Genomic DNA, 26910 nt, shown 5'->3' with positions numbered 1-26910 from the left:
GTGTCTGTCCGTTGGTGGATGCGCAGGGATCGATGGGTCAGGGAAGGCACCGGTGAGGGAGGGAGTGTGAATCTGGGCAGTTCAGAGTCTGTGAATCAGTCGCTTTTCTTTCTTTCAGCATCTCGGAATTATTTTGTAATGATAAATTGCTGTTAGTTATTAATAAATCCAGATTTCCTGCTAAACCATCACCGTGTCAATACTATCAACCGTGACACCCAGTGTCCCCAGTATGTCCCAGTGACCCTCTTAGCACTCCCTAATATATCCCAGTACGTCCCAGTAACCTACAGTATGTCCCAGTAACCACCCCAGTGCGCGCCAGTATGTCCCAGTGCCCTACAATACATCCCAGTAACCCTCCCAATGCCCCCAGTGACTATCTTACCGCTCCCCAATATATCCCAGTACGTGCCAGTGCCCTGCACTATGTCCCAGTAACCATCCCAGTGGCCCCCAGTATATCCCAATAACTCTCCTAGCACTCCCCAATTATCCCAGTATGTCCCAGTGCCCTGCAATACATCCCGGTAACCCCCTCAGTGTGCCCCAGTATGTCCCAGTGCCCCCCAGTACATCTTAGGGACCCTCCCAGTGCCCCCCACTATGTGCCAGTGACTCTTCTAGTGCTCCCCAATATATCCCAGTATGTCCCAGTGCCCTGCAGTATGTCCCAGTAACCATCCCAGTGCCCCCCACTGTCGTTATTGAGACAGACACGACAAACACCGAATTGTGCAAACGTGGCTACTTTATTGTTCTAACAAGCCTTTTTATAACTTTATGAAGAGTACGTGTCCATATCTGATTGGTTTAATTACAGACTAACAGTTCATGGTTGGATGAGTTCTCTGCTGCAACCTCGATACCCTTCCTCTCCTTGCGGTCAGGCAGTTCCTTACTCTTGTTTACGCAGCTCCTCTCAGGACGTTCACGCCTCTTCAGGGTACGTGGTTATCTGCTCAAGGTCAATATCAAACTTACATTCTGATCCCTCAGACCAGCCGAGGTCTCCCATAGTACCAGTACTGGTTCCCAGCTCCAAGCATGGAAGAGATGCTGGGCGGCTCAGGCCGCGTGCTCTGCCCAAGCCAGAAGGTCACTGGGGCACAAGGGGCAGCCCTGGCTCTGAGCTCAGGGGGGAGCAGTGGGGGAGGCTCCCACGCCCCAGCCTTACCGTGGGTCCTGGCTGACGGTGGGATACAGGCAGGTACCCCTGCAGTGCACCTGGTACAGTCGCTTTGTCCCCAGGACCTCAAAATGCAGCGTCTGGTCAAACTGCCCCGGCACCGTGGAGCTGAACTGGACCTTCAGTTCCACCTCCCCGTGGGCAGGCACTATCCACCGGCAGCTGCTCAGCCTGGCAATTAAAGAGGAGGCTTCAGACATTGCTAACGAGCAAACGAGAGAAGGAGGAGGCTCATGGACTCGCCATCCCGTGGAGGCACCGGCAGAGGGTCCCTGCGGGGCTGGGGATGATGGAGCCCGTTTGGCAAGATGGATGTGAAGCAGAGGGATCACCTCCTCCCTCACAGCTCACCTGACGTATTTCCCCCGGGATGGGACCCTGTCCACGTCGCTTTGGTGCGCGTCGGGGGGCTGCGTGGGTGCTCCCGTGCCCGGCGCCTGGCGACCTCTCCTGCCCCGGCTGGAGCTCCGCTTCTGCCTCACAGCCTTCCGCCTGCCCGCGGCTTTCTCCTTCCCCGACTGGCCCCCGCTTGGCGTGACCTGCTCCTCTGACACCTTCACACCAAGGGAGAGAGGAAAGGGAGAGAGGTGAGACCTGCCCCGAGACACCCCCATCCTGGAGAGAAAGCTGCAGGTTTGGTAACAGACAGGAGGGAGAATAAACCACCAACCCCCTCTGCCCATGGATTTGGTCTTCCTTATGGGACTTTGTTTCGCCTACAACACCCCTCCCTCCCCAGGACCCTCTCCTCAAGGGAAGTTGAAGGTTTTAGCTGATTTTTTTTTCTCTCATCTCACAGAACTGCCCTATGTCTCAAGCAGAGCTGGCTCTTTTAAACAGACAGGAGGGATGCCTGCAGACACGGGGCCCCGTCATGTCTTCACTGCCCTTCCACAGTGATCCTCTTCCATCCCACCTGCCCCCCATGCCCCCACCCAGCCTGGCCCCTGCCCTGGCACCTTCACTGCAGGCACAACGGGGACATCCAAGAAACTTCTGGTTTCCTTCTTTCCTTCTTCTGCAGTGGCACTTTCTGGCACCACAAAGGCGAAGTGCTCGAGGGCTTCTCCTGCTGCAGGGACCATCCGCTTCTCCGGGTAGCGGATCACAGAGTAAAAAGCAGTAGGTGGAATGGGAGGCCCCGAGGGACCCAGTCCCAGGTCATCCAGGATCTAAAGCATAAGAGAAAACCCTGTTTATACTCCCGTGGCCTTCATCCTCACACTTCCTGAAAGGCACTCAGCTTTTGGCAATGGGTTTTTTTATTTAGATGGAGTACAGTGCTTTTTTGTGCACAGTGGGGTGGGCAGGCTCCAGAGCAGTGCCAGGACCTACAAGTGGGACCTAGAGAGAAACCTCAACTCTGAGTGACTCAGCTGAAGGAAACAATGACCAGGAGTTGCCCTGCCCTGGGACCATTTTTAATGATTTCCAGACTGGGAAACTCTCCAAACAGAGAGGATGTTCCAACAGAGAGCCCTCCCTCTTCCCACCCATCTGGGGGATGGCAAGAACTTCCCCAGCCACGTGGCTGCTGTGAAGCCATCGTGGAACATCATCAGTGGCCTGGACAAGGGTATGTGCTGTTGTCACCTGGTGGGACACAATGCACCAGGGCCCAGACCACGGCAGGCTCAGCATCTGAGCCTCACAAGGGCTTTACCTGCTCTGCCGCTGGCAGCTTGCCGCTCTCCAGGATCGCCCCAGTCACATCTGCAGAGCTCAGCACCTGGATGTCACAGCAGGGCACCCCGACGTCCTGGCCTCTGGCTGACCCTTCCGCACCTTCCCCTTCCAGCCCAGATAACTCGGAGTCCTCAAGAGCCTTCAGTTTTTCCAGATGCTCATTCTCTCTGTCCTGCCGGCTCCCCTGCCTGGATAAATGCCGGCGCTGGCCTTGTACTTGGTGCTGCACCACCTCTTGGTTCAGAGGGGACAGCAGGATACCCTGAGCCCTGTCCCAGGATGACAAAATATGCGTGACATCCCTCTGCGATGCCTCGTAGATTTTAAACCTCAGGGCCAAGTTCTTCTCGCTGTCACTCTGCGCCTCGGTTTTGGTTTCCCCCTGTTCTGGGTCTGCAGGTTGCACAACATCCACTGGGCAGGCATCTGTCAGGGGAGCCTTGCTCTGCTTTTTCTTATCTTCCTTGTCACTTGCAAGAGAGTCTGCGTGCTCCTTTGCAGATCCCTTCTTCTCTCCCCCCTTGGTGACATCGGACAGGTTGCCGGTGGATGCGCTGGTGTTGCTAGCGGATGCGTTCGTGTTCTGGGCAGGAGGAGCAGGACAAAGCGGTGAGCATTTCAAAGCACCAACTCAAATGCTGTAGGACAGCGGCGATCTTTGCAATAGCACCCCACGCCTCATCTGAGACCTGTGCTAGGTGCTCTACAAATCCCAATTCAGAACGCAGCTGGTACCCAGTTGAGCTCAACTGAAACTAAACTCCCCAGCGCGAGACTGATGAGGAGTCCTGCAAACCAGCTGAGAAACAGAACAGCTTCCCCAACCCAGACAGGGAACTTAAGACACCTCCTTACTCCTGTGCAGTCCTCCGGGCACGTTTCTGGTGTGCTGAGCATCCATCCCTGTGTCTGGCTGACACTTTGGGAAGTCTGGCTGCTAATGAATACCTAAAGGGCCTGGTGGTATCTCCTGCCAGTCAGGTAGCAAAAGACCACATCCCAGGCGGGTCATGGCTCAGAGGTGTAAGTCACATGCAGAATGGGGAGAAATGCTGGACTAAAACTATCTAGGGCTTGGAGTTATGTGAAGCCATGACTCAAAGGCAGCACGACCCTAGAAGAACAGCTCTACCCAACAAACCCATGTGAAAATACCCCTGGTGAAGCAGCAGCACGATCAAACACTGGCTGCTGTTTCCCAGCACAGCCCCGCGTGTTGCTGACGGCCAGGTACCCACCCCCAGCACTGCGGGGGGCTGCTGGCTTCGCCAGGAATGGTACGGCTCAGCAGGAGGGTCCCCAGGGCTTTCACTCATCTCTATAAACACAACCACCCACCTGTCTGACTCCAGGCTGGCTTTTCTTCCTTGAAGCATTTTCTTTGTCTTTTCCAAGCTTTCTCTTGGCCCACTTAGACAACTTCTTCAGCAATTCTTCCTCCCTCAAGCGTTCTAGCTCCCACCGCTGCTTTTCCTCAAGCTCTCGAGCCAGCCGCTCCATCTCCCTTCAGCAAGACAAACAGAAAACATCCCCGAGAGTCACCGCCAGAAATCTGGGCTCGCTGCAATCCCAGCTGGTCCCACACTTCATTCACTAACCCTAAGGCCAGGCACAACTGTTAGACCAGCTCTGTGGACTTCCCTCAACCTGGGGAGGCTGGGACATCCAAAGTGAGGGAAGTGGGAGGGGACCTCCAGGGCCTGCCAAATCTAGGCTTTGCTGTCACAAGGTCTAAATTGCACTACTTCTCCAATAAGGTCCACCTGGACACCTCCAGCATGCTGCCAAAGACTGATCCACCATTGCTCCACACTGGAGCCTGAAGCTCTCAATATCCAACTCACAAATCACTAAACCAGCTCACCAATCACTAACACCTGCTTATCCCTGCACCAATACTTGGCTTATGCAGCCCTTCTCCCTGGGCACAGCCTGCTCCTTAGTGAGACTAGCCATACCAATCAGAAAGCAAAGGCTGCAGTAACTGCCCTCCTGCAAAACAGGCTCCAAACAACCAGGCTTCCTGCTGGAACCCAGCTGGGACCATGGGAAACTTGTGCTGCCTGTCCTGGAAATCACAGTCTGACTCAGCCCTAGTGATCTCCTCCCAGGGAAACAAACTTCAGCTGGGGCTGAAAGAAGTGCTGAAACACAGGCTCGCTTTAAGCAAGTCCCTCCCCAAGTTTCAGGCAGGGGTTAATAGAGGCTTAAGCTTATCCTGTGTATCCTCTTGAACAGGGCTGCTTTGCTGGATCAGAGCTTCTCCCAGGCTCACCTGCTGCTGCAGCTGAAGGTGAGCCTAAGAGACACCAGATTTTGTGGCTGGTGTCACTCAGTAAGGAAAACCCTGGGAGCTCAGCAGTGCAAGGGCCTCACCTACGGCAGGACTGGGATCCAAACCAAGCCAGCACAGCTGCGCCTCACACCAACCCACACCACAACCCCTCTGGTTTCGTGAAGAAGGGCGATGAAGATGAGAATGAACATAATTAACTTAGAGACACTGGTAAGCACAGTGGCAAGGGAAGCACAGAGCCCAGCTCCCTGCAGCCAGTGTTGAAGCTGAAGGGCTCACCGCTAAAACGGAGAGAAGATGTTCTCATCTCACCGGAGGAAGGTCCCTCCTCTGCTGGGAACCAGGGAGGTGGAACTGGCAATCCTTGTGCTGCTGGTAATTAATGCTTTTGGCCTTGGTAACCCCTCTGAGCACAATCAAGGTCTCCGGAGCAGGGAAACCCTTTGGGGACACTATCCTGGGGAGGCACCCATAGAAGGCTTACAGACCTTTTCTTCCTCTCACGCTTGACTTGCAGTATACTGTTATCAAAGTGAATTTTCTCCTCCTCGGTGAGGGCATCATACTCGTCCTCTTCCATCTCCCAGAGACGTGCTTTCTCCCTCCTGGCAGCTTCTTCCCGCTCCCGTCCTTCAGCACAGACCAGAGAAGAAACCATCAGTGCCTGCAAGCAGAGCTTGCTGCTCTGGGTGAGCTGCCAGGATTCACAACTCTGTCCTGACCCAGCCTGTCATCCTGCCAGGAGATACTGGCGAGCTCACATCCCTGCTTCAGAATTCAGATAAGCCCCAAACTATCACTGGTCAGTGAGTTCCCATGCCTTGCCTGGCTCACATGCACCAGCACTGTGGACAGCTGGCCAGTGATTAGTTATTGAGCCACAACAGCTTGCACTTGTGCCCAAGCTTTAATGTTAGAGACTGAGGTCAGCCTCAGCATTGCTGTATTTTAAGCAACTGTGAGCTGAGTGCTGGCTACACCGAGGCAGAAGGTGGAAGGATTAATAAAAACATCTCTTACAAGTTCTGCTGGTAACCCAGATACACACGGGTAAGGCTGAGGGCTTGAGAGAGAAGATTTCAGAGTTACGGAGATGAAGAGTCTCACCTTCCTGCTCTTTTGCGGCCATCTCCCTGGCTTTCCAAGAAGCATAATCCTGGAACAGGTTCACAAAATAGATGTGAGGCCGATTTCTGACAGCTTTGAGCAGGCAGAGGAGAGCAGATGCTGTGTTGCGTGCAAAGGGGGTCTCCAGGCCATCAAACACCACTCCCTGGTAGCAGTCACTCAGCTGCAGATAAAGTCAAAAAGGAAGAGAAAGTCAGCTGTTGCACGCATTGGGCTCTCAGCTAGTCACTAAAGCCTGATGTCAGAGATCACCAGCCATCACAGTTCCAAGTGCAGCAGCTCAGACAAGCTCTGATCTTTCCCCATGCTCTGCCAATTTATGTCATCTGCAGCTTCACCCACGGATCCCTGCACGCAGCCCAGGACTCCTCCAAGAGCAGGCACAGCCCTCCTCCTCTCTGAATTGTACCTCGCTGCCTGTCTCCCTGTAGCAAGAACGTACCATTTGCCCCCACCCCACGTACCTGCAGCCTTTCAGAGAGGATGGCCACCAGCAGCTCCTCGGGCAGCACGCAGCTCCTAAAGCCCAGCTCTCCTGATGTGCTGCCACTGATGCTCAGCTCTCGCTGCGCAGGAACGCAGGGAAGGGGAGAGTGGTGAGAACTTGATGAGCCCTGCAATGTTGAACACCACAAGAAAAATCAACCACTTTGGAAACCCCCAAACAATTCCAACTGCTGGGCTTGGAGCTGGGGTTTCTCACTAGCAGGAGACTAGAACAAAACTGCAGGCCAGCAGCTCCAGGGGACCACGCAGGAGGGTGCATCCATGGCCAGCAGAGACCCAAGCTCGCAAGCCCCCAGCGCAGCATCCCGCAGCTTTGCCCACCGCTGCAGCCACGTTAGCCAGGACTGCACTTTGCCAACAATCTGTTAAGATGCCGCAGAGTTTTTCTGCCAGAGCACAGGGTTTCATTCCCACCCCGAGCCATGCCCAGCCTGCCCAGCTGGCTCTCTGCACTATAGACCCCTGCACCAGGCTCTGGGTGATGCAGAGCCTCCACTGGAAGCGGCTCCTTCACTTCTCAGAGGCAACAGAAAGGTCCCAGGCATTAACCAGTGCAGATCGTGCTTCACCTGGGAGCCTGTCAGATCCATCAGATGCTGTTTCTGCGATTGGGGGGTGGGGCCATCTGTCTTCTTCTTGCCCGCCGCAGCGCTCACCTGGCCTCGGGACCTGACGGACCGCAGGCTGAGTTTGCCCACAGAGCTGGACTGCAGGCTGAGTTTGTCCACAGAGCTGGACCGTCTCATGTCTAGGCTGTGCTTGGCCTTGGTGCTGAACTGCAGGCTGAGGGACGCATCTGCGTTGTGACCTGTGGAGGGGACAGACGCTCAGTGGGGAGCAAGCAGGCACCTTCCACCCCAACGGGCACAGCCCTGCGCCCTGGCAGGGACACGGCCATTGTTCCCCAGCCTGCTGGGCACTAGCAGCACCCATCTCCAGAAGCAGCTCCTGCCCTGCTTCTCTTATTAGCATGGTAAAGCACACCATCTGATACTGGATTTTAAAGCCAGAGAGTTTTTAAGGCACAGCTCTGCGTCCCTCCTCACAAATGTGCACGCAGGTGACGCTGCACAGTAGCTCCCCTATGGATCAAGCCAAGGCTCCACTATCCAGGAGCATCATTTCTGTACCTTGCACCCATCCTGCATTCTCACATGGAGATGGTAACATGCAGCCCTGCCCCAGCTGCATCCCCCATCTCCACTGGAGCTAAATCCTCTGCATGGGATAACCCCACCTGGGGCCCAGATCCTTCTTCCTTCCATCAGCTCCCAACCCAACCAGGTTCAAAGCTGAGCAATGCAAAACTTCCCCCACCAGAACCAGGGTCTGGCCTCACCCTGCAGAGCGCGGGGCACCAACTGCCCAACCAGGTTTTCTAAAAGTCTCTGGTCTCAGGTGGAGAACAGCACCACATGCACGAGCTGCGTGACCTGACAGTGTGTATAGGAAAACCTCTGGAGAAAAGAGCTCATCTGCAGCATGTCTCATCTGAAACTCTGGGAGGTTATTCTTCCCTTCCTCTCATGTTTCTGAAGCCACACTCAGAGTCAGTTGTCTAGTACTTAATGAGCAGCTTCAGAGGGCTGCTTCGTTGTTAAAGTGGGCAGCAGTTCTGCCTGATGGCCACAAGGAGCCAGCTGGATTCAGCTTTGAGGAAATATAAAAAAACCCTGAGAAAAATACAGGTGTGCTTCACCACTCCTAGGAAAAGGAGTATGGGCTGAGAAGCCCAGAGGCAGTAAAAGTGCCCCTGTCTGAGCCCTTAAAACAGAGATTATTTTTTTAATAACATGAGATGCTTTACGAAATGGCTTTGCATTTCTACATGCTGCACTCATGTTCCCTAGGAGACCCAGGTCTGTCAGCCTTCCTCTCTGGAGCAAGCAGAAGTGGATGGTCATGGTGGGTTTCTGAAGCGCTGCTCTGGGTCCAGCATTTCTCCTTACCAGCATCCTCTGCCTCCTTGCAGCTCTGCTTGATGGCAGCCCTGATGCACAGCTCCCGGGCGCGCAGCCCTGCTGAGCTTCTCCTGTCCGAGATGGCTTCTCTCACCACGGTGTCGATGGACAAGCAGGCAGCGCCGTAATATTTGGACAGGGCAACCGCTGTCGCTGTCTTTCCTTGAGAGAGAGGAAGACTGCTTGGTGACACTTGCACGTGAAGCATTTCCAGGGACAGGCTCTAGAAAGTCCCCAGACAGGATTTCAAAGTTTCAAGGACAGTCGGAAATCAAGTGCCCCTTTAGGGGAGACCGTGAGGGAGACAGTTGAGCATGGCTAGAAGCGTTGTCCTCTAGAGCCAGGAGGATCACGTCCACCTCACATCCAGCTGAGCACTTTGTCCCTCATGGTGACCTCAACCCTGGGCCAGAACATTGTTTTGAGCCCTGTCCCGCCACCACTCAGAGCGTTCGCCAGCCTGTGCTGGCCGGCACTGCCTCAAACAACGTCTGGGCACGGTCTGGGGGTCAGCGTGGGCGAGGGACTGCTCCCATGAGGCTACATGGGCACTAGGCACTGTGCTCCCACGAAGCAACGGGGACATGGCCACCCTGTGTGGGGGAACGATAGCCTAGCTGTGTGGACACAGGGTGAGCCACAGCCCTTGCCCCAGCTGGTGAAGGCCTGGGACCATTTCATGTACCAGCAGAGCTGCGGCTTACCTCGCTTTGCTTCAACAGGTCAACCAAGCACCACGGCCCACCAGGATGTGTCTCTCCTGCTTCCCCCCTCCTTGCAGCCATGGGCTGCGGCTCACCTACCTGTCAGGGGTGCCCCATGGATGATGACAACGATCCCTCTGCGGTTTCGGGCCGCGCGCCCCTCTGCAGAGATATCGATGCCAAGGTGGCGGGCGATGGCCCTATAGACAGGGCTGTCGGCCAGTTCTCCCGCGGCCGCCTTGCTGCTGGTGATGCTCCGCCGATGCTCTGCTGTGCAGAACCAGATAGAACAGTCAGCCTCCTACCTACCTATGATCCTGATCATCCTCCCCATCCCCTCAGATCCTGGGAGAGAAGACTCTGCTGAAACCAACACCACACCGAGGTCTCACTATGCCTCTCCTTTAGGCTTGTGCAGATCAGGGTCTGCCCTAGATGGTGGTCAAGGTGCCTGTTCAGAGTATAGGAAATGGGGTGGCAGAAAGAGGAAAGAGCAAGCATTTGGCAATACCTAAAAGGACTGGGCCAAATCTCCCATGCCCTGTCAACATGGTCCTCATGGGAGTTTGGTCCCAGGTCCTGCTGAGTAAGGGGGGGACAGGCAGAACCAGGCATTTTACACTGTCCCAAGGGAGAGGCTCCATTTGCGGATCAAGCGATTATCCAAAAGCTGGATGCTTTAGGAGTATTATACCAGGAGATGTAGCTGGGCTCTGAATTCACCATAACAGCATTTGCAAAGAGCTCCCACCTTTGCCCTTAGGAGGTCACCAAAAGCCATCTCGGCTTGCAGTGTCATGCAGGACAGAGAGCGCGCTGCCCTGCCTAGGAAAGGGAACAGCATCATCCTGATCCCAGCAGCTCCCGGGGGAAAAGGTGCTCATTTGGCAAAACTGGGGAGAACCTCTCTGGCCTCTCACTTGTCCCTGCCCTGTCTGCAACATTACCCATCCCCTGTCTTTTCTCAACACCTTCCACCTCCTCCGCATTCAGATTTAGAGTCCACCTTGTTGGACTGGCTTTCATCAAACACGGAGGGGAAAGTGAATGAGCTCTGGGATGAGACAGTGTGAATGATCCCAGCAGAGGACTTTCTTCCTTGATCTGACAGAGACTGGACATCTTCAAAGTTTGCTGAGGAGGAAGGACACGGGGAGGGAAGAAGAGGGTGGACATGGCCAGGCAATCTGTTCTTTGCCATTTGCCACTTTGCACGGCCACGTGCAAAAGATGGAAAGTTTCCCAAGGAGAAGTCTGTCCAGGCTGTCTCTGCCCTCGGGGGGATTTTGAGTTTGTGCTTTTGGTGCTGGGAAGGAGCAAATATAAGATAGCTGGTGGTATTAGACCTGGTCCTGCTGGCTGAAGAACTCATCCAATCCTATTTTTTGTGGTTAGGGGACACAAGAGGACAACACGATTATCTCCCCGGTCCATGGTAGGCAGATACGAGCTTGCTTTGGCTGCACTCAGGGCTGGTAGGGGATGCGTGTTACAAGCCACAGACCTTCACGCTGGAATTCCTCCACCAAGCTGGGGAATGGGTGGCTGCTAAAAGCCTGGGCTTCCCATGGAGAGCTCGGGGCATGCAGGCTGGACTCCCCGCTGTGTACACACTCAGGACAGCCAATGCCAAACCCTCACCGTTGTCCTGGTCTGCTGGTTCCCCAGTCTGGGACTTCGTCTGCTCATCCTGCAGCCTCTTCTGGTCCTGATAATATTCCAGCACCTCAGGGGGCAGCTTCTCACCCGGGGCACGCGGAGGCAGCAATAAGGTGTTGCGGCAATCATAGTCTTTAAGCGTCTGCAGGATCTGTGCATGTAGGGAAGAGAAGCCATATGCAGGACGTGTTTCTAACAACACGGACTATACAAGCCCCTCCACAGTCTGCCAGCAGAGCTGGCTAACCCTGAAATGCCACCAGACTTTGCCCTGGGGACTGTCTCCATCTCCCTGGCAGGAACCTAGGAATGCTGGAGCACTGTGAAGCTACGGGACCGTGCACATGGGGACCAGACCTTCCCTCTCACCTGCTCCTCAGCAAGGTACTGCTGGTCGAACTCCAGTGAGTAAAACTCGATGGGGAACTCGCATGGGTTCTTCACCACCACCGTCCCCTCTGCTCCACAGCTGTATGGCAGCAACGGTCCCAGCTCGAGCACTGGGGGGCTGAACTCCAGCTGTGGCTCCAGCCCACGCCCCGAGACCTGCAGCTGGAGGTGCTGGCTGCTCTGGAAAATGTTAATCTTCAGCTCACTTCGGTAGGACTTCTGAAAAGAGAGAAGCACAGAAAACTCCTCCATGAAGTCCCAGCTGACAGGGCCTCAAGTTCAACTTTTGCCCCAAGGCAGGGGTGTCACCAGTACCTCTAAGGGGAATGGAAAACAGATATTTACTTCCAGCAGGGGCTACAGCATCTGCATTCTGGCTCTGAGTAACTGGGATGAATCCTGGTGTGAAGTGTAACTGGATATTTGGGTGTCAGATGAATCTAAAATGCACTATCAGATGTTTTGACCTAGTCACGAGGGAGTGTGATGCTCATGAGAAAGGTCCTCAGGGTTATGTTGCCCAGACACAGTCCTGGCACTGCTGCATCAGGCAAACATCAGCTCAATGAATGAGGCAGATGAGCTCGCACTGGCTAGAAATAAGGGTCGTCTTCTCTGCTCAGTGTTTGGCTCTGGTCAAAGCCAGACACAAGATGGTTACACCTCTACAGCAATTAAAACATCCCTGGGACTGTTTCCAGGCACGGAAGCACTTGTGTCCATCCTGTTACCCACTGCCAGTTTCCAAGTCACGGTGGCCACAGGCAAACTGCCTTTGGGAACTCCCCATCATTTCAGCTGACTCCCAGACTGCCTGGGAACGTGCAGGCAGGCTGGGCCAGAGCCACAGGGACTGCTGGCAGCACACCACTCCAGGCGACTGTCCTGCCGTGCCCAGGAAGGTGCCTGGTGGCTGTTTTGTCTGCTGGTACCAGCAGCAGGACTTGCCTAGATTGGCCCTTCCAGGGTTATCCCCTGCGAGCGCGCCAGCTGCTCTGCACCAGGGCGTTGCAGCCTCAAACAGGCCCATGCAAGGGGGAGATGAGGGCAAACAGGCAGATTTCCCCCCATGCGCTGAGAGGCAGCCACCCCACCGTTCCCTGATGCTAAGCAAGCTCCCCAGGGGATTTCAAAGCCCCTCTCAGAAGAGTGTGCTGCAGGGGAAACTGAGGCACAGTGGGTACAGGGCTTGCAGAAAGCTCTCTGTGGAGGCAGACGCCGTCTCCTCCTCCCTGTGCTGGGCTCTCGTTACCACACTGCCCTGCCAGACCTCTTGGGGGTGACACTCGCTGATCTCACCTCTTCTGTGGGTGAAAACCTGACTCGCACGTTGCAGCGCTGTCCTGGAGCGAGGGCTCCAGCCGAGGGCAGCACCTCGAAGACACAGGGCTGGGCCTTCAACTTCTGGGGCACCTTCTGACGCCTCCTCGCTAGCCAATGTCTGTCCACCTGAGAACAAAAAAACAATTGTATGAGGTCTCCTTGGTCTGTGAGGACAGACCCTCAGTTCCTGCAGTGCTCTGAGACACCGTTATGGTGCTGAGGGCACCCACAGCCAAACCAGCCGAGGCCACCTCTGGCCTAGAACTGGAGGGAGAACAGGCAGGGCAGGCAGATGGGGAGGCACCATCCTCAGAAGAGGAGGAACGGGGGAACCTGACAGAGAAGTGAAGCACCAGCTAATGCACAGGTCCAGGTGAGCCAGCCTTGCTCTGTACCCGAAGCCTTCTCAGATGAGCTGTAGCCCAAGTGCTCACGCAGCCACAGGGGCAGAAAGGGCAAGAGAGGCAAAGAAAACCCAACCGAGAAGTTATGTGTTACACACTGTCTGTGCTTTACCTTCTTAACAGGCTCATTGATAGTGATGAGCCAGTTACAGGGGACCTGTTGCTGATTGTGGAGCTGGACAGTTTCTTCCTGGCACTGCCCACACTGGAGAGTGGAGAACTCCAGTCTGTCCCTGGAGACGCAGAGGGATGGCATGGCCACGCTGGCATGGAGGCGGACGTGGAATGTGGGGCCTCCTGCTACCTAGGGAAGGACAGAGCATTCAGCTGAGAGCCCCGGTGACATCTGCTCTGTCACCGACTCTCCACCTGCCCCGAGAGGTGCACGGGCACAGCGGGGTGAGGAAGCACACCGTAGGTACCTTGATGGGCAGGAGCACGTCCACCTCTCCCAGGGGCAGGTTGGCGCTCTGTGGGTCGAAGCGCACTTCAAACATCTTGGTCTCGCAGCAGAGCAGGTGCTTCACGTGGTCCAGATCCACACTGAAACCTTGAACAGATGAAAATAAAGCAGCTGAGATACACAGTCGACATGAACGTGTCACAAGCACGTTGAAGCCATATGTCCTGTCTGGCAGCTCTGCAAAGGACCCCTTTGTACCTGTGGAGAAGACTGCCACTCCTTCTCCCTTGTCACCACACAAGGAGAAAGGGCTTTCACAGCCAGAATCCAAGACCCACAGGGTAAAAAGGAAACATCTCAGTTGAGGAGCTCCAACCATTCCTTCACTAGGCATCCCAGGGAAGGATGCACAGACCTCTCCAAAGGAGAATTTCCAACTAAGATTCCCCCATGCCATGGTGCTCCCTGAAAAACAATTTAGAGGAGGCACCTGATCACCCTTCAGACACAGCGAGTCACCGTTTGCTGGTACTGCAGCCTTACGTCAAGGCCTGTTTCAAAAGCCTGTTTTGATACAACAGAGGGCCTCACAGGCTGTCTTCTCTATAGAGGCTGAACAGAAGTGCTATGGCATTATGAATTTTAAACAAAGCACTTCCAAACCACAAAGCGTCCATCTGTTTGCAACACAAGCCCATGGAGTGCCCATCAGGTGATGCTCATGGTAGCCAAGAGCAGAAGATGCTGAGAGGTGACCAAGGTGATCAGCCCATCCAGCCCCTGCAGGGAAGTGTTAGGGCAGGCACGGGCAGGCCGGGTCTCTGAGCACTGCTGGCCAGGAGAACTCAGGCTCTAAAGCACCAGGCAGAGGGTCCCAAGGAGGAAAAAGTTATACATACAAGCACTCAAAAAAACTCCCCATGTCCAGTGGCTTAAGCTAATCTGTCAGAGACAGCTCCTTCAAGCCCACGTGAAGTCTCTCCAGCACTGGTTACCTGTGTCATGCAGGACCCGTCTATCAGCGCGGAAGGACACAGGGAACTGCCCGGTGTTGGTGATCCTCATGACGTGCGTGGGGGTGTTACCGAGAATCACGTACCCAAAGTCCAGGAGGTATTCGGGCAGCTCAGCTCTGAAAGGAGGAGTAAGGACAGTCCTTAAACCACAGCCTGGCTACATTTCCAGGAGCATGGAAGATGCAAACAAAGTGAGTATTTCTGGATTCACTGCTGTAAAAACTCAACTCAAGCCCATGAAACCCAAGGTCTGACCACCTGGTAATAAGACTTTGGTAAGTCACGAGGAGCATAGGACCTAGGTTTTATCAGCTACCAGTGGGACCTTAAAATAAAAGTAGTTTAAAATGAATACTGGTCACAGCTCCTCTGCTACAGAAAGCAGAAAGTAGGTAAGTCCAGTGGACCTCCACTGGTCTCAATGAAACTGCTAAGCCTGGTGTACAGCCCCAGCCTGAAACGGCTTCAGGACCTTGTCATAAGACTCGCCTGCACAGGAAATCTTCACTGCTCTGCAACCAGATCTGTCCCTAAAGCAGCACCAACAAATGCAGTAATCATCACCTACAAGATTCACGGGAGGGTCCTTTTCCAGAGCAATCACACTCGGGAAAGCACATACGTGATCTGTTTTGCAGAGCATCTTCCTGAACTGGAGCCTACCGTGCCCATGCCTCCTCATGAAGGAGCAGAGGGAAGGTACCGAGGCAAGCCCTGCAGTCCCACCAGCATCCAAGCCACCTGATTTAGGGTTTGTCAAGGGTGTTCCCTACTCTTTTTGCTCAGTGTGGTCTGTTAGCTGGAACAAAGATGCCAGCTTTGAGTTGCCTCTTTCAGAGCTGGTCAGCAGGGATGGTGTTGGTGCTCTCTGAAGGGCTTGATGCTCTGCACTGGACCCCCTCAGCCCTAAGAGCAGGACCCAGCGCCTGTGGGGAGCTGAGTACCTCCAAAGCTCAGGGTGGCTCTGTGGAAGTGAGGACACTCAGCTGCTCACAGGGAGCATGTCAAAGCTACCAGGATCAGGCCCTTTCTGAAGTCCCCACTATCCCCAGCTCTGCAGACACAAGGACCTCTCAGGAGCAGGGGTGCACTGCTGGGTGTTACCCTTGGGGCACCTGGAGATAGGGTACAGGAGGCCCTACTAACTTGAGAAGCCTCCGACGAGCGTGCTGGTCAAAGGCAGTGGCCTCTGGGGGACCAGAGGTGAGAGCTTTCTGCTGCTCCAGGGCGTGTTCCTCCATCAGCATCTGCTCCATCTGCATCTGCAGCCGAGGGTCCAGCTGAGGGAAGGAAAGGCAGAGGCTGGTTAGCAACGGTCCTTCCCAAGGCTCCCCCCTGCTTGTGTTGAGAGGGGTGATGGGGTCCTTCTGTCTCGCTGCTCAGTGTCTGTGACACCTCCTGCTCTCTTAGCCAGGGCCTCATCTCAAGGGCAATGAACTCCAGTATCTTCGCCTGCCCAGTCACTGTTACAAAAGCTGATCTGGCCAGACAAACAGACAGACAAGCCAGGAACCTTCCAGAGCTCCAAGTCTTTGCCTGCCCCCAGCCAGTGCCAAAGCAGCTCGGACAAAAGCTCTCTTGTAAAGGGAGCCACAATAACACTGCTGTCTCTTAGAGGTCAGCCCTGGCAGCACAGTCCCAGGGCACAGTCAGGCTGCTGCTATTAAGCTCTGTAAACCTGGCAGGGCTTGGGTTGTGAGCAGCAAATACCCCAGTGATGACCTACATCTCCATCCCAAAGTACCATAAATTCAATCACTTGAGCAGGGTCTTCAGGATCTCTCCCTGGGGCAGCCCCGGGGGCAATGCTGAGCTGATGCAGGATCATGGGCAGGTTGGGCAGGGAGGTCCCAAGTGCCAGCAGGGCACCGGGAAGCCTGCTGCGGGCAGCAGGGGACCAAATGACACCGGGGGAGGGTGGCACGCGTCAAACGGGGCAGCAGCCATTCTCACCACGGCGTCCAAGGGATCTGGGGGTGGCTCCGTGGCCACAGCCTCCCCCAGAACAACTGCTTCCTCTCTCTGGCTGTCTTCCATCTTTTCTATCACCTCCTTGAGGACCTTCTCATATTTTTCATTTCCTGAAGGAAGAAAACATCCACAAATAGAAGCGTGGCACAGCGCTATTCCCATTTAAGCTGGGAAGCCCCACTTCCCCGATTCTGGCCTCTCCCAGAAACACCCTCCTCAAGCAATGTATGGAAAGTAGATGCTGCGTTTCCTCTATCAACCCTGATGTTCATTCCCACCCATCTTCCTCCCCACATAGGAGCATCTCATCCCCTGCAATGTGACCCAAATCCAAGCCTGCCAAAATCCCTGCCAGCCTGTGCTCAGCTTTCCCGAGCATTTCTGTCCAGCCACCACCTTCCCAGGACTCCGACACATGCTGGCAAGCTCTGCAGGATGGTTCATGGGGCAAAGCCCACGCAGGCTCATCTGCCAGAGCCTCAGGAAGCAACCAGGGGGTTGAGTGTTGGTCTGACAGCCCTGAAACCTCCAGGCTCGATGGAGGCAGGTGTGAGCTGCCCTACGGGCATCTGACATGGGGGAGAAACAGGGGACCCTCCTGGGGAGCAGACAGGCCGTGCTCACCTTTGATGTTCCTGGGCAGGTCCAAGTAGATCCTGGGAAAGCTCCCCTCTCCTTTCAGGGAGATTTCTTCTGGTTCTAGGTGACCCACTTGGATCTGGAAAGTCCTGCAGAAGGCTCCAGGCACTCCTGGCAGGTAATAGACTTTCAGGACTTGCTCCTGGCCAGGTCCAATGTAACCCTGCAGGGTGTGGGAGAAGAGGGAGGGAATGAACCAAAGAGGGTTTGGTGGAGGGATGGCTCAGACGACAGATATGCTGAGAAGAGAAGGCAGGTTCTCATATATAAGAAAGTATCAGACAACATCGCCTTCTAGCTTTCTTGTACCCAGAAGCTGAAGTCTCCTACACCAGGTCCTTCAGAGGGCTCATAGGGATGCATTCCCCCAGGACAGACCCACAGACCACCCCTTGCTCAGCATGAGCACAGCTCTGCCCCTAGCGGTGTTTACCCTCTGCTAGCAAGAGCCAGACTGAAGAAATAAAAGCTCTTTTACCAGCCACTATGCAAAATAAGTGAAGTGCCCACACTCTCAGCATGGCCAGCAGCTCCTGCCACAGCACATCAGCGGTTCCCAGGCTGGTGTTGAAGGGCCTGACCCCTTATAATGATCCCAGCCAAACACCTCCTGCCTGTGCAGTTACACCGGGGGTGCGTGAGCCTACCCAGGCTCATGGTGACCTGCAAACATGCATCTCTGGAAAGGCAGGAGCAGAGACTAGGACGAGATCTAGGAAAGGTGTTGCCAGGAAGGACACCTCCTCTCCGGGCTTCCAGAAAGGCTGCCCGAGCCCCAGGCTAGGCTCCCGCCAGCCAGGCTGAGAGCAAATGCAAGCAGACAGCAACAGAGCCCTGGGTGAGGGACACAGCCACAGCTTTCCTCGGCTCGCCCTCTGCACACTGGGCTGGACCCTCGGCTCCTCACTCCCCTTCATGCTGTAGGGAGAAGCTGCTGAGTGGGACAGATCCTGCCACTTGGTCCCCTGAGCCCCTGGTGCAGCGCAGAACACAGCTGCAGCGAAAGCCAGCCCTGCCAAGCTGCCAGCGCCAATGGGGCTGTCACAGCAACTGACTGCGTGGGTCCGAGCAGAGCTGGGTCTTTGGAAGCTCTCAGCAAGAGGGCATCAGTGTGTCACCCCTTGTAGGAGACAGGCATGAGGAAATGTGAACACCTTTGGCTTCCTCTTCCCACTACAAAAAGGGACTAGACAGGAATGCTGCTCCAGCCCAAAGACAGCCACACAGGACTGAGAAGTTGGGATGGTGGGATGCTGCACACTCCTCTCCTCACTGTTCCAGCCCTGCTCCTGCCTGGCCCCCTCACTGCCCCACAAAGCTGCTGCGGAGCAGCAAAGCTGGGGGAGTAGGGGACCGGTACAGGGGCTGCTACAATTTCTGGCAAAGCAGCTTCATGCCCAAGTGAGAGCATTTAAGTCCCGCTCAGTGCTGGCAGGGGGCTGGCAGGGTGGGCTACAGGCAGGGACAAGGAGTAAGCCCTGTCCAACCACACACCCTGGGAAAGGTGACTCTCAGGAGAGCCGGCACAGTCCAGCCCCAGTGCCCGCACAGCCGGAGCACTCAGCAGTTGGGGTCCCCAGAGCCCCCAAAGCGCTGGTGCCTCTGGCCGGTGGCTGCTGTGTGACAGCAGGGTCACCCGCCGGCAAAGGCCGTGAAGGCGTCGATTAGGACCACGCTTGCTTGACCCTCCCTGCCCCCCAGCAGCAGCTGCTTACAGCCCTGTCTCCCCTGTCTGCTTTCGTGGGTTGTTTTCTTTTTTTTTAATTTTGTTTTTTTCCCCTACAACCCCCTCCTGGGCAGCCTGACCCAGAGCCAGGGTCAATCACTCACGCCACCTCCATACTCACCGTGCTGGGCAGGACCAGGGGCACGCCGGGCAGAGGGCTGTCTGCGGTGCCCGCGCTGGGCCTTAGCACCACGTAGGTGAATCCCATCTTCCCGCTGTTCTGCAGGGTGACCTCTGCTTCGGTGACTTTGTTAAACAGCTGAAGAGAGGACAGAGGAGTGGGAAGCTGAAGGCACAGGCCTGATACTGGGAACCTCCTTCTGCTTTCATTGGGATGCGAGCAAATGAACTCAACACAGGAGAAAAGCAGAGGCAGAGGAGGTACGGGCACTTGAGTCTCCCAGGTTAACCTGGGGAAGCCACCACCACAGGGCACCCCTTAGCCCTACACAGGAACAGATACTGATGGCGGCATGCAGAGGGGCAGTGCCAACCACAGAGATCAGTCATAAGGAAACCAAGGAGGAGACAAGCTCTCTGCACCTCATGGTGTCATCTCACACCCAGCTGGAACAAAGGAGGTGGCATCAAGACATTGCAGAAGAAAAAGCACCTGCAGTGACAGCAAAATGGGAGACAGGGCAACAGCTGGAAATATCTGTGGGGTTTTTAACCAAAAAGAAGTAAAGTGGGGATTATTCTAGGACATTCTTTCCAGCTACAGTGACTGGGAAGCCCAAGTTAACTTCCTCCCTGGTTTATTTTGCTGATTAATCAAGAACATCAAAAGAGAGCACCTCCTTGGACCTCAGGCTTTAGGAGCGGATCAGCAGATGTATGTCTTGGGGCACGTCCCTCTGGAGATCACCACTGGGACCCTGCCTGCCCCAGGAGGCGGTGTTAGTTACCTTGAGGAGGAGGAATTCCCAGCTGGAGAGGGGTGGAGATGGCCATTAAAAACAGCTTGAATGCAGGATATACCACTCCAAGGTTGTACTTTCAAGCCATAGAGCCAACAAAGTAGTTGGGAAGGGGAGAGAGCCCTAGCCCTAGGTGGGTGGCAACCCGCCGGTGATGGTTTCACGACAAGGACCTCTGCCAAGAGAAGCGTGCGGTACCTGCAGCCCGCAGTCGATCTCCGTGACGTCTAGGAGGTAGCTGATGAGCGAAGCCTCCCCACTCAGCGTGATCTCATAGGTCGGGCCTCCCTCCACCCTGCACAGCGCCATGACACGGGCGACGATATTTGTGTGGCCAAAGAAGGTGAACATGACCCGCTGGCTCTCGCCTGGCTGCAGCACACCGTAGAGCGGCAGGACATCGAAAACCTGGAGGTAGGCGAGGAGAGATCAAGATGTCGAGCATGGAAATTGATGCAGAAGAGCAGCCATGGCTTGGAGTGAAGTACAGATGTGGCTGGAGGGGGCTCTTCCTCAAACACAGGCAAAATCACCCTAATCTCATCCTGTATCCATTCCACTTACCAGTGGAGGGGCCACGGGAAAAATCTTCTCCCATACTCACTAACGCATTAATTAATACACTACATATTAAAGTAATTTGGGCTGTCTCCTGGCAGCAAGAAATTCTCTTCACTGCAGAACTTGCCTTTAAAAGCACCTTTTACTGCCTTAAGAGAAACACAGTATTCGGAGGTGAAAGCCCTTAGAGCTGGGGGGGAGGACTCCAGCCCAGCTCATCTGACTCCTGATGCTTTTCGCTCTCTCCGATTTGCATGCTGCGCTCTCTCAAGATGCTACAGCAAAAGCTACTGCAGAAATTTCCTGTTGACCCCTTGATTAGCAAAAAGATGAATAATGCCCTCCATAGCTGCTGCACAGGTCAACCCTACGACATGTCCTGCGTGGCCTCTCCAGTGACCAGTTGCTTCAGCAGCGCTGTGCGATGGGCTTGGAGGGACGTGAGGCCACTCTGCGAGCAGCATCGAGGGCCACCAGTGGGAGGGGGGGAGCTACATAACTGCTTGCCACACTGGAAACGTGGCACAAGATGGATTCCCACTTACCTCCTCCATTCCCAAGATGACGGGCTCTGCCTCCACAAGCTGCATCAGTTTGTTGATCCCCACCAGGCTCTGAGTCTCCACAGCACCTTCCAGCTCCGCAGCAGTGGACGGCAGGAGCTGGAAAACAAGCACCGTGGGCTGCAGTGAGCAGCTGGCTGGTCTGGGTGAGACCACTCTGCTGCAGGAAGATGAGCTGCAATCCAGACATATCCTTTGAAGCACTTTTGGATCCTACTTAGCCATATCTACTTGAATTTCTTTTGTTTATTTGTGCATACATGGCAACAAAGCAGGAAATAAAGATGATTCCACCCTTCTATCCGAAAACATTCAGCCACACTATTCTTTACGTCTACAGGGTATCATTTCTCCTGATTCAGAAAAAATGTGCCGTTATAATGTTAAAATGACCGGTATTTGGATGTGAGCAGATGCAACCCCTCTCCTTGAACTTAACGCCAACGCCAGTGCTTTCAGAACTTCCCATGCTTTCCTGCATCCTTTTTTTTTCCCCAGGAGCAGCCTCTGTCCCACACAATGCAGAACAAGGCACCAGTTCCCACTAGCACGGACATCAAGCTCCAAAGCACCGAGGTTCACCAGGAAGGTCAGCAGACCAAAGGCCATTTTCCATGCCAGGAGGAAGAGACAATGACTTTGCAAAGTCTCATTTTATCAAAGACAGCTCTGTGGCCATCTCTGCAATACTGCAGGTCTCGGGTGAAGGCAGAGACATAAAAACAGGCGGCTCCAGCTGGGGTTGAGAAGGTGGTACATGGAGATCACAGTACTTGGCACAGCTTGATACAGGAAGGAAACTGGAGGCCTTCACATCATGGTGCAGATAAAAGCCTCATTTTACAGTGTAAAAACAAGCCAAAAAAACCCAAACTCAGCATAGGTCCGTAGGATCTGAGTGGGCTTCTCCAAGCAAAACTATCTGATTTCTCCCTCCCCAGAAGCCCCGTGTCCAGCCACTGGCCCTGCTGCCCAGCCTGCCCTCAGGGCACATGACAGCAGGGCAGCAAAAAGGGGGATTGGCACAAGCATGGCTTTTTGGTGGCAAGCTGGGGGAGGCAATGCAAGCGGTAGGTGTACAAGAAAATCTACCTTTGCTTCCAGGGAGTCATCTGCATCTGCTGGCTCTTGGGCAGGATCCCCTGCGGCTCCCAGGGCTTTGGCTGGTTCCTCCACACCTCCATCCCTGCAGCTGCTCCCTGCAGACACCGAGCGCTTGGACCAGGCTCCCTCCTCCTTTGATGGTTGGGGTTTGATGAAAAATTTAGGTACTGGAGGGCTGAACCTGGAAAATAACATAACTTTGATTGTGGACCTGCAGTGGGAGGGAGGGAAGCCTGCACGAACAGCTCCTCAGCAGGATGCGGCCCCCGGGTGGGCACTGGTGCTGTGAACTCAGTAACGGGTCTGACCCAGCAGCTCCGAAACCAGGATGGAGCAGGTCAGCATATGGGGCTGCCTAGGGATGATGCTGGTATAGCGGCAGCGCAGGCAGCTGGCAACTGGCTGCAAGGAGAAATGGAAGAGGACACAGGTGAAAGCCTTGTAGGGAGGTAAAAAGCACAGCAGGAAAGGAAGAGACACACAAACTGGGCAAAAAGGTGAACCTGAGACACAAAGGGGCAGATCCGGACAGCAACAAGCCAGTGCAGACCCACCAGTGCCCTCCTGAAAGCACCCACAGCTGCAGACTGTGCCTCCCCCACCCAGAGGGCCAAAGCCAGAACTTCTGCAGCTCTACCAGGTGCTAATCCGGAATATTTCCCCTGACACCCACCCGCAGCTGCAGGTCAGCACAAGCAAGCAGCAATGCCCGAGGCTTTCTCCAAGCGCCGTAAGGCAGGAGCAGGGATGGAGCCCGGAGCCTGCTGTGCCCTAACCCCGACAGAGCCCAGCACCGTGCGGGGGCACCCACGGAGCCCGGCATGAGACACCCCCACACACGCGGGGCAGCGTGGAAAGACACGCTGAGCAACTCCAGGCAGAGACTCACAACTGAACAGCCCATTGATCCCTGAGGAGCACCGAAGCAGCAGCGACTGGTGCTCTGGGGAAGGAAGCTTTGGTCATTTTTAATCAATACACAGCAAACGCCGATGACAAGCTTCAGCTCCTGCTGTGCCACCGGTATTCCCTGGTTGTGAAACAACAGCTCCAACCGCACCTCGCGCTAAAAGGGCAGCAGCTCTGCTGAAAGAAGGCTATAACCGATGTGGCACTTACCAACGGCACGATCACCTCCCCAGCAGCTTCTAAACACAAACCATCTGAGGACCAATTTGGCAAATGATTCAGCAAAGCAGTTCAACAGCTCATCTTACTGACAGGACTGAGTTGATAGTTTGACCAACATGTGTCACTAAAAAGTGTTCGGTTTAACATTTTCAAACATTCCCAGTGACTCAGACTACATTCCCTGTTTCAAATTGCAGCAGGTGCTCACAGTAACTCTGTTCACCCTTCTGATGCCCCATGGAGGGACACACTGGAACCATGCCTGCCTGTCACCACGCCTATCTGCAAGTGTTCCCAAGGGCAAACGAGGCCCATCTTTTACAGCAATGTGGGTGCTTCATTCCCAGCCGGGAACTCAGTGCCTTTAACGACGTGCTCCCAAATGAGTATTTGTCTCTAGCTTTGCAGCTCATCATTTAAGGCTGGTTTCCATTTCTGGATTAGAGGCTCTGTGCCTCACAACTCCCAAGAGATCTAGGAATGATGATCCTTATGGGTCCCTTCCAACTTGAGATATTCTATGAATCAATGCTCCTGCACAGCTACAATGGCAGTAGTAACAGCAGGTCTTCTCACTGTGGCTGTTTTCAGGGATGAAGAGATGGACCAGGTGGATAAGAGAAGATTTTTTTATAACAGGCTCATTTAACAGAGTCTATCACAGCATGGAGTGGCTCCTCACCTAGAGCACATGGAGCTGGTGGCTGTGGCCAAAGAAAACATTGGCAAAGAAACCATTGTGGGACCAAAACACTGGCTCTGGCTTTTAGAGGAACAGCAAGCATTGCTTCTGCTCCATGCCGGGACAGTCTCTTGTCTCCTCGGTGATACAAGAGGAAAACAGAGCACTGGCACATGCCAGGCAGATCCCACTCTTTCTGAAAAACAAATACAGGATGGTGTTTTGGGAAATGATCTCCCTGACTGGTATTCTCCTCGTCTGCCTTAAACCAGTCAGTCAGCAGCAAGAGATCTGAAACCCACCCAAAACCCATCCTGCCCATCCACCATCCCAATATCAGCCTCTCGGGGAGAAAGAGTGGCTGTACAGAAGGATGAGCACCAGTTTCACTGTCTTGTGAGTGTCCAGCCTCATGCAGGACAAAATCCCCATTCTCTGGAAGGGTTTTTGCTGCCAATCCCTGTCTCAGCAGCAGCCAGCTCAGGGGTGATGATGGGACCAGCAGGGAAGCTGGGCTCTCCATCACCTCTGCACTAGGCAGCACCTTGGACTAGAATGAATCAGCACAAAAATCCCCTGTGCAGATTTACACCCAAAAAGATGTGAAGATTTGGCACCTAGATTCAAATTTGGCTTGAGCCTCTTCTCCTAAGAGTTTAAAGATTTCTCACCTACCCTCTGAAGACAGGGATGCACCAGGAAAGAGCACAGCGATACTAGAGACGGCACTCTTGGGCAGAGCGACGCCAGTGCGTTCAGAGGGATTTTCCCTTAAGGAAAGCTGTTTGATGCACAGCTTGCTGGAAGCAGGAAAAGAGTGAAGGGTGAGAAACAGCTGGAGAAATTACGAGAAACAAGGTCTGGAAAATTTTGTCACCGTACTCCTCATTGCCACATGCAGTGACAGCAGGTCAGCAAATAAAGAGGACTATAAATAGCCCATCCTACCCCCCAGATTTCATCTGGTGGCTTCACTACTCAGTGCTCTGCCAGAGAGATGACGGGGAAGCAACAGCAGCAGTCCCTGAAACGATGCTCTCGCTCTACCTCATCCAGGCTATGACAGCAAGCCGTTCCCATGAACAACAGAAAAATTTAAAAAAAAATCAACATTTTGTTTCATAAACATTGAAGCTCTGCAGAGACCGGCCTTGAGCAGCAGCCTCCTGCCCAGAGGGAATTAAAGGAGGAGTCATCCAGGCCGCACGGGCGTAACATCATTTACAGGGAGAAGGATGCTGTTTGCAGTGCAAACATACCTCGGGTTCCCGCTGCGTGCCCCGGGTAATGAAGATGTCCAGAAAGCAAAGACAGAAGTCAGCTGCTCCCCAGGTTTGCTAGCTGAACATCGCTGACAGAGCAAGACGTCGTCACCTTCCAGACAGCGTTTGCTGACCGGCTACAAAACCAGAAGGCAACCCCCATCCCACCGCAGCCTGCTCGGGGCATGGGTGGCACAGGGACACCTCCCACACTTTGTCCTGAGACAGTCAGCTGCCCGACAGCACCTTGGGTAGGACGTGCAGCACTTTTCACCCAACCAATGCTTTCTCCTTCGCCTTCCCTACCCTCAATCTGCTCCTCCAACAGCCTGGGGCTGCTCCCCAGTCCCCAAGGCGAAGGACAGCTCTCAGGGTCTGTCACCCTGTGCAAAGGAGGAGGCTGAGCCTCAGAAAACCCAAGAGGAATAGTTAAAGCAATTCTCACGCAGCTGTTCTGGGCTCCAACCTCCACTGCAATGGCCCAGGTGAAAGTCCTCCAGGTGTGCGACAGCGTAATGGGCGGTCAGAAGCCCTGGGGCAGCAGAAGCTGTCTCAAACCTGCAGTCAGGCTCCCAGGAGCGCAACCAGAAGGTGCCATGCCCAGGCCTGGGGTAGGCTGGCTGACTCGCCAGCACGTGAGCTGGGAAAAGAGCAGCACCGTGCTGGAAAAGGCACGGAGATGGAGGATACATGGTGACAGCAGAGAAGAAAGAAGCTTACAGACATGTTGCAAACAGAAAATCATCACCCCCGCAACCTTTGTCCCGATAAAGCATCACTGTGCCACACCTAGTATGCAGGTTTATGTCTCTAAGATAGACTTGGTAACAGCATATGCTCGCTTACGCCTGGCTCCAAACCCCTCCCTGGCAATCATTTTATTTACTTTTCATTCTCTCTGAGTGCAACAGGCAGCAAATTTCCAGGTCTCCCTTGCTCCAGCTCCCCAGTGTCTCTGTCCACAAGCACAGAGACTCTCCATCAGCTGTTCACAGCAGCCGCACTGCCACCCCAGAGGTGAAGCCTGCCTGGCACCAGTCCTTGAGCCAAGACACTCCATCTCTAAGAAATAAGAGGCCACTTCTCCCTTACACCAAGCAAAACACTTCTCTGCTGCTGCCAAACCACACGGAGCTAAAGGCCGCATTCAGCAGCACATTTCCATCACGACTCAGCCCTTTTCTACCTTACCCACGGGATTTAAGCAGGGAAAGCAGCACCCATGGGGCTACCAAAGCCCAAAACGTACTGCCCCGAGGAGCTGATGGCACTGGGGGGATGAGGAGGGGGTATGGTCTACTGTCACCCATCTGAGACTCCCCAGCACCAGGGGCACGGTGGATGGGTGCATTTCGGATGTACATGCTCGCTGCTGCTGTTGCTACCTCTCCCCTCCGCTGGCTGACAGAGGATTGCTGTCAGATTTTTGCCTTGCACTGTTTTTCACTGCCTGCATTTTCCATTTCTTCCTTGTTACAAAAACAACAAAGCAGAAACCCCATCAAATATAACAGAGAGTTGGGGTTTTCTGGTCAGTAACAAGGCTGGGATCTGGCTCGCAGGGTCCCTGCACTGCAACCTGCCAGGGGACATGGAAGGAGAGAGGGCGGAGGAATGAGAATTTACTAATGCTGTAGGAAGATCCACTTGGGAGGAGAAAGGCTCCTGGTTGATTCAAAACACAT

The 26910-nt window shown here is 54.4% G+C and overlaps 4 protein-coding genes across 4 annotated transcripts; all 4 read right to left on the bottom strand.

Annotated features, from left to right (window-relative positions):
- Positions 1-889: 889 nt before the first annotated feature.
- On the bottom strand, positions 890-7947 carry LOC141946965 (hydrocephalus-inducing protein homolog). The gene is made up of 12 exons (XM_074877435.1): positions 7937-7947; positions 7463-7589; positions 6764-6865; positions 6279-6462; positions 5660-5801; positions 4214-4379; positions 3375-3458; positions 2853-3098; positions 2149-2361; positions 1541-1743; positions 1178-1360; positions 890-958 (listed from the first exon to the last, which is right to left on the bottom strand). The coding sequence occupies exons 1-12, from the start codon at positions 7945-7947 to the stop codon at positions 955-957; spliced, it is 1665 nt and encodes a 554-aa protein (XP_074733536.1). The 3' UTR covers positions 890-954.
- Positions 7948-8630: 683 nt separating this feature from the next.
- Positions 8631-10252, bottom strand: LOC141946964 (hydrocephalus-inducing protein-like). The gene is made up of 3 exons (XM_074877434.1): positions 10243-10252; positions 9571-9741; positions 8631-8929 (listed from the first exon to the last, which is right to left on the bottom strand). The coding sequence occupies exons 1-3, from the start codon at positions 10250-10252 to the stop codon at positions 8631-8633; spliced, it is 480 nt and encodes a 159-aa protein (XP_074733535.1).
- Positions 10253-10435: 183 nt separating this feature from the next.
- Positions 10436-12939, bottom strand: LOC141946963 (hydrocephalus-inducing protein-like; the record flags this gene model as incomplete). Its single annotated transcript, XM_074877433.1, has 4 exons — positions 10436-10605; positions 11113-11281; positions 11500-11739; positions 12820-12939. Coding segments are annotated over 4 exons (699 nt in total), but the record flags the coding sequence as incomplete, so codon positions are not given.
- Positions 12940-13401: 462 nt separating this feature from the next.
- LOC141946962 (hydrocephalus-inducing protein homolog) lies at positions 13402-26589 on the bottom strand (the record flags this gene model as incomplete). Its single annotated transcript, XM_074877432.1, has 14 exons — positions 26475-26589; positions 25671-25865; positions 25223-25337; positions 24639-24693; positions 23130-23216; positions 21029-21145; positions 20121-20330; positions 19124-19261; positions 17262-17439; positions 16620-16747; positions 15813-15946; positions 14646-14782; positions 13670-13797; positions 13402-13551 (listed from the first exon to the last, which is right to left on the bottom strand). Coding segments are annotated over exons 1-14 (1887 nt in total), but the record flags the coding sequence as incomplete, so codon positions are not given.
- Positions 26590-26910: the final 321 nt, after the last annotated feature.

Source organism: Strix uralensis, chromosome 9 (assembly GCF_047716275.1).
Source record: "Strix uralensis isolate ZFMK-TIS-50842 chromosome 9, bStrUra1, whole genome shotgun sequence".
Classification (NCBI taxonomy): Eukaryota; Metazoa; Chordata; class Aves; order Strigiformes; family Strigidae; genus Strix; species Strix uralensis.
Note: the sequence above shows the minus strand (reverse complement) of the source record. Positions and strands in the feature narration are given on the sequence as shown.